The sequence below is a fragment of the Solanum lycopersicum genome, chromosome 11 (assembly GCF_036512215.1).
Source record: "Solanum lycopersicum chromosome 11, SLM_r2.1".
Lineage (NCBI taxonomy): Eukaryota > Viridiplantae > Streptophyta > Magnoliopsida > Solanales > Solanaceae > Solanum > Solanum lycopersicum.
Genome location: NC_090810.1, coordinates 4,338,830 through 4,350,586, shown reverse-complemented (window position 1 = coordinate 4,350,586; position 11,757 = coordinate 4,338,830). Strand labels below are relative to the sequence as shown.

The 11,757-nt window shown below is 32.1% G+C and overlaps 2 protein-coding genes across 3 annotated transcripts; one reads left to right on the top strand and one right to left on the bottom strand.

Annotated features, from left to right (window-relative positions):
• Positions 1 to 229: 229 nt before the first annotated feature.
• Positions 230 to 1,269, top strand: LOC101263566 (uncharacterized). The gene has a single exon (XM_004250476.4). It carries the CDS (start codon positions 518 to 520, stop codon positions 1,154 to 1,156), a length of 639 nt encoding a protein of 212 aa, XP_004250524.1. The 5' UTR covers positions 230 to 517; the 3' UTR covers positions 1,157 to 1,269.
• A 3,382-nt stretch (positions 1,270 to 4,651) lies between these two features.
• LOC101248536 (AP2-like ethylene-responsive transcription factor AIL6) lies at positions 4,652 to 10,957 on the bottom strand. Of its 2 annotated transcripts, XM_004250105.5 has the most exons (9): positions 10,290 to 10,957; positions 8,723 to 9,302; positions 8,542 to 8,624; positions 6,608 to 6,616; positions 6,429 to 6,517; positions 6,214 to 6,287; positions 6,061 to 6,111; positions 5,595 to 5,671; positions 4,652 to 5,502 (listed from the first exon to the last, which is right to left on the bottom strand). In XM_004250105.5, the coding sequence occupies exons 1-9, from the start codon at positions 10,498 to 10,500 to the stop codon at positions 5,045 to 5,047; spliced, it is 1,632 nt and encodes a 543-aa protein (XP_004250153.2). In that variant the 5' UTR covers positions 10,501 to 10,957; the 3' UTR covers positions 4,652 to 5,044. The 2 variants fall into 2 exon arrangements, with proteins under 2 accessions (XP_004250153.2, XP_069147610.1); XM_069291509.1 differs by lacking the exon at positions 6,608 to 6,616.
• Between the last annotated feature and the right edge of the window lie 800 nt (positions 10,958 to 11,757).

Sequence of the window (11,757 nt, the reverse complement as noted above, 5' to 3'; positions counted from 1 at the left end):
TAGCCTATTCTAGCAAAACCATTGTTCCTTGAAGGTGTATTCTCAATATCCCTATATCTAAATGTGTGACAATAGAGGCTAATTTGGTAATACGCCAAATTAACCACTTTCTGACGGCTTCTGATTCTCTCACTTGCATTTTCTGTTTCACAAATAATGACCTGACACGGAGTTTCACAGTATAAAGTAACGTTTGAATGTTGTGATCTTAAATTAAAATTAGGTTGAATATATAAAATTGTCGAAATTAAAATGTTATTGAAAAAAGATATTCTATTTTAAACAGACTAAAAAAAAATCACTTTTTTTTTTAAAAAAAAAGGAGTATTAATGAGTTTACACAATATGAATTCGAATTACCCGAGCCCAATGGGCCTATAATTGTCTATGGGTCTGCAAAAAAATTATTCAAACCCACCCTCATCAAAAATCGAAATAGAATACAGTCCTCCATTAAAACACAAGAATTAGTGAAGCTCAAAGCTAAGTCCCTGTTTGGCTGTCACACCCAAAAAAAATGGAAACAGACATACTGATTCAGCTAGTTATCCTTCTTTTCACTCTCGGAATTTTCTACACCATTTATAATTTCCCCAAACAAGCCTTAACCCGACTCCGATCAAAAACCCGATCCACAAACCAAGCCAATTCCCATTTCATCAAAGGCGCTCAATTCCTCTCCCGTGCAAAATCAAATCGGAGCAAAAAAAGCATCTCCTTCAACCTCGCTAAACTCGCCGCCGGCGAAGCTGATAAAGCTTTATCGATCGATCCTAAAGATCCAGCAGCTCATATTCTCAAAGCTTTATCACTCGATCTAATCGGACACAAACTCTCCGCTTTAAGATCGTTGGATTCCGCCTTATCTCCGCCAGCGGTGAAGTTGTTGTCCGGCGGCGAAAGAGCGGATGCGCTGCTGAAACGGGCGGAGTTACTGGTGGCGTTGAACCGGAAGAGACGGGTTGATTCGGCTTTAATGGATCTATTAGAAGCTGTAAAATTGAATTGTTCGGATCGGGCTAAGGCCTTTTGTTTGTTGGGCCAATGTTATGAGATTAAGGGCTTGAAAATTGAGGCCCATAATGCTTTTGAAGAGGCTTTAAAGGTTGAGCCTGATTTGGTTTCGGCTCGTGAGGGATTGGGCCGATTAAGATAGTTAATCGGCCCAATCCCTCATCTCGTATATTATCTTTTTTTTAAAAATGTATACTTTTATATTATGTGTACTTTCAATTGTCTAACAATAACAATATATTGATATTTCATAAATGAGGTCTGCGAAGAATAGTGTATATACAAATATTATCTCTACTTAACGAGGTCATTGCTACAAAAAACTATTTTGATATTGTAGTAATAACAACGACTACATGTTAATAGTAATTAGAAATTAAAACTAAACATATAAACATGTCGTTATCGTCAACAAAGCCTATTTTTTCTCTAATTGTGCTCTATTTTTTGCTTAGGTCTCCAAAGATTATAAGAGACTATATGTCTTTTAAGACAATTTATTCATTATATGTAGTTTTAGGTGTATATCGCCCTATTTTAACACCCTTCAATTCACCATGATTTCATATTTATGGACCAATCCATTTGAAAGTCAATGCATAACATGAAAAAACTATCTCAAACGACCTTTGTTCATTTTATCATCGATATGTGCACTTGCACTTTCTGTCCAATACTTTTGATAAACCATTTTGTGGTTTCTTTTGAAACTTTTCCAAATAATTTTGTTTTTCTTTTTAAATTTAGACTTAGAAAATATTTCTTTTTAAATTTTTTAATATTTTTCTGAGTTTCTTAAAAATAGATTATAAAAAAAAAGGTCGCCTTAGGAAAGAACCAAAGGAAAGTTCAGCTTTCATTTCCTAAACTGTTAAAAAACAAAAGTGGCTCAATGTCTTTAAAGATGAGGCATATGACTTATGGCCTTGATATCAAAGAGCCTAAGTTTTTAGTAATGATGAAATTATTTTAACCAAAAAAATAAATAATATTTTAATTTTTTTCGAATCATTAAAGAATATTTCCTTTTGTGGATCAATTTTAAAATTTAACTTCCACATGATATATTTAAAATTACAAAACTAAAAAATATTTTGATGTATATATATCTTTAATTTAACATTATAAAAATAAAACTTTTCTTATGACAGGGGTGGACCAAGGTTGTGTCTAGGGATTCACCCGAACTCCCAAGAAATTACACTATATATAGGGTCAAGTTCTGATTTTACATATACATACATTAAAATGAATCCCTTGAAACAAGTGAGAAGTTTTGATTGAATTGTTAAGGTGTTGAGCAATTTGAATTCCATGTTCAACATGCATAAGTTTTTATATTCTTCTTAAATTTATCTATCATTTTATTTCTATATATTCTTAGTTATATTTACATTTTACTATTTTTTTCAAATATATTTTAGAGAGATAGAAATTAAACTTGTTTGATTGAACTAGAAGAAATTGACAATGGCTTTTATTTATATTTACACGTTTTTAGAGATTCATGATAATTTTCCTAGTAATATGTATTTGAATGGATACAAATCTTTAAAAAATTAAAATGTAAAATAAAGTAAAACATTACAAAATAAAAGTATAAAAAGTATAAGAAAATTTAAGAATGTTTAATGGAGCGAGGTAAAAGTCCGAAGAAATGTTTATTACGGTATAATAAGGTTATATAAATTTAGCAGTCTTAAGGTAAATATGTTTCTTTTCTGTCTCACTTACTTTTTCATCCGTTTTCATGTGTTTTAGGAATTATCTTATGTCATAACAATTGATCCATTGATTTTTTTTTATCAACGTAGCTTTGTTTTTAATATTTTTGATTAGTTTGGTGTTAACTTTTATCAATTAATGAGATATCTTATGTCGAAGTTACTATGCTCACCGTGCATTTACATTTCATTTATCATCGTATGAATTTATTGGATTTTAGCGACGCAAACCCTCGCACGAAAGATACATAGGGGAAAAGCTCATTTGAAAAATTGGACAAAACTTTCTTGATCAATAGGTAACAAATATTGTCTCTATATGTGATTTTTTTTTTTCAATATTATATTGTGTTTGTTTCATAACCATAGTGAGAAATGGGCTAAAAGTATGGTTTCAAACTGACAAAACATCAAAACCTTATATGATGTAACTAGTATATCTTGTAAAAAAAAAGGTCATCAACTATTCTATGTTTGATTGAGTTGATAACATCCATCATTTCCATGCTGAAAATTTCAAAATCCAATCTCAATTACATCTCAACTTGCTACTTAATATACATAGACATGACAAAATCACCCCATGAAATCATAACTCGACCAATCCGTCTAAATTTGAATTGAGTACTGACTCATTCATTTATTAGCTCAGTTCATTGTATCAATCTATTATAACCGTTAGAGTTTGAGTTGATATTTCGCTCAAAATGAATCATGAAAAATCTTATTAAAGTATTATCGCTATAACAAAAATAATTTTTAGCGATAATAAGTATTGACATTAATAAAAACTGTTAAAGTCTTTATCGGCACTAGTTAAATGTCATTAGAATCAATGTCGCTAAAGGTTTAATTGCCACTAAAAATACATATTTAACAGCAATTAAGAATTAATTATCGCTAATGATTACTTTTTACATAGCGTATACTTTGTCTTTTGTTGACTATTTCCCAAATCACTTCCACCTTTTGGTTATGGTAAGGTGTATTGCAGTCTGTTATGAAATGATTTTGAAAAAAGAAAAAAAGCAATGAAATGACCTCCTTTAAAACTAAAATAAAATTTTAAAAAATAGATATTTGGATAAATTTATGAAATACTTTCAGTTACATAATATTTCAAGTTGATGTTATTTGACTACGCTTTATTTAGTGTTCATTCACTAACTTCTACTTTGATTATGTAAATGACATAAAATATATTGTAATCTTGTTACACTAGTAGATGATAAAAGACATGACATACGTAGCTTATCAGAGTCATGATTCTAGATAAAAAGTTATGATAATCGAGCATTTGAATAGAAGGTTAGTAGATAATCGAATGTTGTCTGATTTCATTTTCCTCCGTTACTACATTACTTTCTTATCATCTCACTCTTCGATTCTTGTATGACATGTTTCTTGATTTGAATCGAGACTCTACTGTAGATATCCTCTCAATCTTTCTCTACTTACACAATATAAAAATAGAACCGCATACACACCGAAGGTTAATTTAAAAACCTTCACCAAAAAAGTATAAAATTGCATATAAACGAAACATCTACTGAAAACAATATTTCTATCTTCAAGACGAAACATCTACCGAAAACAATATTTTTATCTTCAAGACATGGGTAAGATTGCATACAAAGTCCCAAAAATCTATCTTAGCATGACAAGGGTAATACTGCATACACGTTTCAAAAATCTACATCAATACGACAAGGGTAAGATCACATACACATCCCAAAAATCTACCTAAAACATCACAAGGGTAAGATTACATACACGTCCCAGGTAAGAATGGGACGTAAGCCAATCTTCAAACATTTACGTACACACTACCCTCCCAGACTTCACTTCAATCTTGAACTAGATATTTAATTGGTACATCATTGAATGACAAAACAAATGAAGAAAGAAGCAAATTGCAAAATGTAAAGCGCTTTATATCATTTTCATTTTTTTTTTCTATGTCAATTTGACTTGCAAAACATCGATATGGTCCTTGGGAGCAACTCAAGAAAGATTATGGAACCTGGAGAAAAAGAAAAGCAAAATTTTTCCACAATGAGTGCTCCCAAAGTACCCTGTTCAGCATTGCATCTACTACTTAAAATAGTCTTAGACTTGAAGACACTTTACAACATTCAACCTGTCGATACCGGATACCGGCTAAACGCTACACTATAACGCTATCACGGGTCAGAGAGAAAAGGTCAGTACGAAAAACAATAGACGATCTAACACATAAGCAAGAGTCGAGTTTCGCTAATCAGTAAGAACTAGCTAGCCTAGCTATTGTATCATCATAAGGTTGGTCAATAGGATTGATGAGGCCAGATGAAGAGGTCAGCAGCCGAGGGCAGCAGCGGCATTGCAGCTGCCATGGTGGTTGTAGCGTTGGAAGCATCGGGGACACTTGCATTGCCGGGGTGGAGGTACTGGAAGAAGTTGTGGTGATAGAAAGCAGGGGCGGTGTTATCAAATGGCACTCCACACGGGATAGCAGAGACGGGTGGCATTGCCCCGAAATTGATGTTGTTGCTACTGTTGCATTGAGTCATCTGCTGCTGCTGGTTGTTGTTATTGCTCGATGATGATTTCTGCTCGGATTCAAGGGAGAGCTTCAAACGCTTAGCGGTTCCACCAACTGGAAGGGAGCTTTTCATGATGGCCTCGACATCATAACGATTCATCTCGAAGTTGGTCACAGCATTCACTCCCCTGAACTTTATGGCTGCTATGTCATACGCTTCCGCAGCTTCCTCCTCAGTAGCTGTTGACAATATAATACAGATTTCGATTAACACTTTTAAAACTTCATTTATAGTTCTAACTCCAATTTGAATAATAAGAACAATAATTTACCAAATGTTCCAAGGTAAAGATCCTTGTTTCCAGCAACTCGGCCAATTCTCGCTTGCCAACGGCCTTGTTGATGATGCCTGCAACGTTTTCATCAAGCGTCAAGTCACCGCCACAACAAGAAAAGAATTATCCGTCTCTTGTAAGACATTTTTTTTAATCTCAACACGTCCAACTTTTAAGGGTTCTGATCAAACCCCATTGCACTTCTTAAAAAACACCGTGTTGAAAATCGCCATTCAACCGGACTCGTTAAATGTGATCTTTTACATAATTTGGCATAGTATTACTAAGATCGGTATATGACACTGACAATAATTTAAGAAGGTATACCATCTATTTCATATTTACTTGGTCTAGGCACAATCCTTAATTAAAAAAAGAAATCTTGTGCATTTTACTAAACTAGCCTTATATGTGCCAAGTAAAATGAAACAAAGGGAGTAACAACTTGCAAAAAAATTGATACCTTGTCACACCCCGGTAGATCGAAGCTCCTCGAGAGAAACCACTACTTTTCCTGTAAATATTTGAACGACACAATCCGATAAGAATAATTGATACACAAAAAAAGACGAAAAACAATTACCACAAGAAATTATAGAATAAATCAAGGCAAAACCTTCTTAGAGAGGCAATAAATTCTTGCTTAGTCATGTGTTTCATTTCCTCCAATTCTTTAGTATAATTGGTAACCTGAAAAAATAAAATCTAACAAAGTTTAGACACAAGTTGTTATTTTCATGGTCATGTCACTTTCCATGCAATAATTGAATATGCCCATAAACAACAACAGCAAAAATTTAATATAAGGTATATAAATAGTATATATATTACAGGGAAGTTGGTGGTAGCTGTGGGACCCCAATACTTTAGAGCTGCCAAGTCATATGCCCTTGCTGCTTTATCTTCTTTGTCATATCCACCTATTCATCATTTTCAAAAGTATAAAAATCTCAACTTTATGTCAAACTTTGTTAAACATGTAATTATAAGGGTGTAAGAAAAGAACTTACCTAAGTATACTGAAGAGCGATCCCGCCATTTCATGAAGAAAAAAAAGGAGATGAAGATTAGATTAATATGAGCTGACGATATTTAGTCAAGATTCTATACATAAAAAGTGTTTAAAGGGAAAAGGGGAAAAAAAAAAGAGTATAAACAACACAGAAAAGCCAATAGCATGCTTAAGCTTTAAACACATATTGTAGACATCCTTTTTGTAGGTTGGTAAGATAGTGACTTGTGTCTTGCCTAAACTAGGAAAAAGATAAACATATTTTTATCATCATGGACTTGTGAACTATGTTTTTGACGTCATCACCATATCGAATCATCCTCCGAAAATGCACTACGTCTCCTAGTTGCACTTTTAGGACTCCGCACAGCATAACTCATAAGCGTTTATCTTTCCCCCCCTTACTGAAATAATTTACAGTCATACACATGGTTGAACGTCGAAACGTGTTTCAAACTAGTATAAATTTCAAGTGTATAGTTCTTTTATAAACTTTGTGTCAAGTCAAACATTGTCACATAAACGGAGTATTTACTAACTAGGCACTTGGATTTCAAACTATTTTTGGGATGTTAAAGTGCAAAAAGACGAATTCATATTGAAGTTCAATCAAGATAAACAATTCTTTGATGAGTCAAATCTATCATTCCCCTTGGCTCAAAAGTTGGCTAATGCATGTACTACACATTAAAGAATCAATATGGTGGGGAGTTTCATTTAAAATTTTCATGTGTGGGGAATGAGATTGGACACACTTTTGGTCAAACTAAATGAGAGTGACTGGCCCATGAAATGAAAGGGGGGAAAAAGCAAAAAAGTAAAAGCAATCTGAGATAATTTTCAGAGTACCAGAAGCTAGCTAGTGTTTAGACTAGCTGAGGTATGTGTACTCTCAGGAGGGGGTGGGGGGTAAGGATAGAAGGTGTTGTCATTTTAGATGCTGTATAACAGGAAAAAATCTATGGATAAAGAAGCAGAATAACTTCTGCACAAATCTTGAAGAGTCATCACTGTGCATCTTAACCGAAAAATTTCCGCGAGTCAATCGAGTCGGTGAATAATTGACTCACTCGTCTATACCTTTCTCCACATAAATGTTAGGATTTTGGTCTTAGGCCTAACCAACACAAATTGGTGGAACCAGGATTTTTCACTAAGGAGTTAAAAAATCCGAAGAAAGAAACACACGAAAGTTCAACATACACAAAAAACGATTTTAACCATGTATAAACGACATCAAAAGGGTTCTTGAACCTCCTAAGCCCTACTTGGTTCCACGCTACTCACACATCACGCGCCAATACTAACACCACTACTAAACTGAAGAACTAAAGATGTATTTTTTACAACTTTTTTCAGTAAAAATTGTACCTTTGGGCTATGTTGGTGTAACAAAGAACATTTAAACATAACACAACTAACACCATAACACCAAAAACATGAACAAAATGACTGCCAATCTGATCAAATATGAAAGAATAATTGAAAACAAAAGAAAAAAAAAGGAATACCACTAACTACAACTACCATTTCTGCAGTAGCAGTAGTACCAATAGTATATAGAATAGGGAGCAGCACACAGAAGAAAATTTGTTGCAGTGAAACACACACCAAAAGTACAACAAAACTGCAAACATTTGTATTTCCATCATTCACTCACTCACTCAATCATCCTAAAAGCTTTCATTTATTGATTTGAAAGCAAAGAAAAAAAAATCAATTGCATGCAACTTTCTTTTCACACTCCAGCCTTAACATAGCCCATTTACTCGAATAAAACAGAATATACACAGACCTTATCCTTATGCTTAGGCTCATAGATCAAGAGGCTATTCCCGATCGACCCTCGAATTTCAGATCAAGAAACACAATACTACACAAACACATGATGACAAAACATAACTAAAATTAAAGTTGCGTCTTTCGTACTACCTTGACGCCCTTTTCTAGCTTGCCCTTCTCTCCTACAGCTGTTATCCCAAAGATGAGCTTCATATCTTCCTGTCCATCTATGTCTACAAAAAAAAAAGTTCAAGAAAATTAAACCCCGCTAATTTTTTCATCTAAATCTACTAAAATATCAAACACCCATATTTTAAAAAAAAAATTATACCTTGTTACACCTCTGTAAATTGAAGTTCTTTGACCAAAAGTATCAGAAATTTTCTTACAACTCTGAGAATCAGCAACAGCAACCATGGCTTTTTCATTTTCCGAACACTGATTAGTAGTCGTAGCAGCAGCAGCATTAACTGCTAACGATAAAGCTCCACCTCCGCCGCCCGTAGGCAGCAGAGGAGGAGCAGCAGCAGCAACAGCTGCTGCTACACATTGTGAATAACTCAACTCATTACATGACTCATTAGTACCAAACTCGGTACCCACAGAGTTATCAACTTCCGAACCCGAATTAGTCGAAAAAGCTTGAAACCCAGTAATGTTCTTGAAATCTTGATGTTCATTATAATTATTATTATCATAAACAGCAGAACCGTTTGGATTTTCATAGATATGAGTTAACGAAGACGAATCTTGAGTCAATGAAGACGAATCACCACCAAAGAAATCTTCGAGCTTTGGTGGTGCGTTTTCAACAAAATTCTGAAAAATCGAAGAATCTGTATTGATGTTCAATCCTATCACCTCTTTTTCAGCTTCTGAATACATCACTTGAGGTTTTGGATTAGACCAACCTGCAAAAATGAGGGGAAAAAATTGAGATTAATTTTTTTTTTATGAGCAAAACTTAGTGACCAAGTTTTGAATTTATTTATAATAGAAACGAAATTTTATGCTGAGCTAATAAAAATAAAATAAAATAAATAGAAACAGTCTCTTAAATATAAGAGTTGATGATGAATGAAAAAAATGTTTTTAGCAGTAACCGAAAGAAGATCATACACACACGGTTGCATATTCTTTGTCTTTTTCCACAACAACCAAATGAAATTTAAAAAAAAAAAAAACTTCAGTCAAAATTTCTATTATCCTTTCACATTTGAGTTTCGAAATTTACTGGTTCGACTAATCTAGATTCTATGTAACGGATAAGAAAAATGATATGGGTTTTTAGCTCTAAAACTTGGAAAGAACTAGTTTTTATAACTCGAGAACTCTGGTTAAGAGTGTTATAAGCTGATTAATGTAGATTCACATTGGTCGTAGAAAGAAATGATGGATTTTTAGCTCTAAACTCGAAAACTATGGTTAAAACTATGGTTAAAGGGGATTCATATAGTCACAAAAACTAACATTTGGCTTTAGCTTTAGTAGTTAGAAACTCGAAAACTCAGATTAATGATTAAGATTTTAGCTCTAAAACTCTATAAAAACTTCAAAACTCTGGTTAAAAATTAAGATTTTAGCTCTAAAACTCTATAGAAACTCGATTTCAAAGCTAAAACTCGAAAACACTTATTAAAAAAATAAACTTTTTTAATGATTTCACCATTATATCTTTTTTTAAAAAAAAAAAAAAGGGGGGGGTTTTAGCTGTTGAACTTAAAAGAACTTCATTTCATAGCAAAAACGCGAGAACTCTGATTATTGATGAATGGTTTAAGCTGTTAAAATTTAAAAAACTCTATGAAAAAAACCGATAACTCTTGATTAAAGATGAAATTTTTATTATGGTTTCAACAAAAAGTGAATGAGATTTAAAAAAAATGCAAAAAACTTACCATGAGGAAAGAAGTTATCAGCAAAATAGTACTGATGAGAATCAGCAGAAGAAGAAGCAAGATCAAATTTCATGTTGGATTGATGATGATGATGAAGCAAAGAAGAATTATTATTATTACTATTATTCTGATGATGATGAGAAGAAGTAGAGTTCAACATTTCCATAGAAGACAAAGAAAATGATAACCAGTTGTTGTTATCTGGAGCCATTTTTTATAAAAACAACAAAACTCAATAAAGAAAAAAACTTCTTTTTTTTTTTTCAAGAAAATCCTAAAAACAACAAAAACCCAGTAAAAATAAAAATCAAACTTGATTATCCATTTGAAGAACAACCCATTAAAGATTGAACAAAAGGGTGCCTAAAAATATAAAAACTTTTGATTTATCAACTTGTTCTTTGTTGTTTTGACTACAAGGACAAAAGGGGTTCTTGAAAAAAGTTAAACATGCAAAACTGAAGAAGATGAAATACAAGAAACAGAGTGTTTTAATGAGTTAATAAAGAGAGAAAAATTGTATAATATAAAGTTTTTTTATTTTCTAATTTTATGAAATTCTTTTGGTTTGTAGAGAAAAAGAGATTTTTTATGTGAAGAGCATGTGGTGTAATATAATGGGAGGAAAGAGCGGTTTCAGCTGCCATTCGGCGTAAATTCAGAGGGACAACATTTGAAGAAAAAAATAAGGGATTTTTAGGGAAAAAGTGAAAAAGTTGAAGGACTAGTAAGTTAATTTAATTAAATAATGAGGGTGGTATTTAAAAATTGTAATGTAATTTCATTATTCTCTTTTAAAAATCACATTAATTTCACTGTGTTAAAAGAGTTAATTATATTTATATTCTTTGTCATTTTTATCTTACAAAAATTTCTTATATTTTAGTGAAATATGGATGTATTTTAAAAACGTCTTGATACATTGTATTTCAATTTTCAATGTATCGCTCAACATTCTGATACACTGTGTATAACACGATATATCACATATAGTAACGTATTTGATCAATATATCGTGTAAAGTGATGTGTTATGTTTTGATATATAGCGTACAGTAATATATCTGATTGATATATTATGTAATATAATCTATTCAATCGATACATCATATTACATATAAAAATTTCAGTAAATTTTTGAAATGGTAGAAAAAATTAATAAATATTGTAAAATAAGTTATGTATTAAGTAACTATACTTTCTTTTTTTCACTCTTTAATTTGAATTTACGTCGAAAATTTTCATATAAAAATGCACTCCTAATATAAATAATTTAATATCGTAACGATTAAAGTTCAACACCTTGATTAAAAATGAAAAGATATTATGACTATACTACAATTATTGTTAGTATATTCATCTATTTCACTTAATATAAAAAATAATAGATTGTTATTTGAAAATTACCGTGATTTTACATGACATAATTTGAATTTAATAATCAAAGTAGAAAACGAAAAGTTATCATG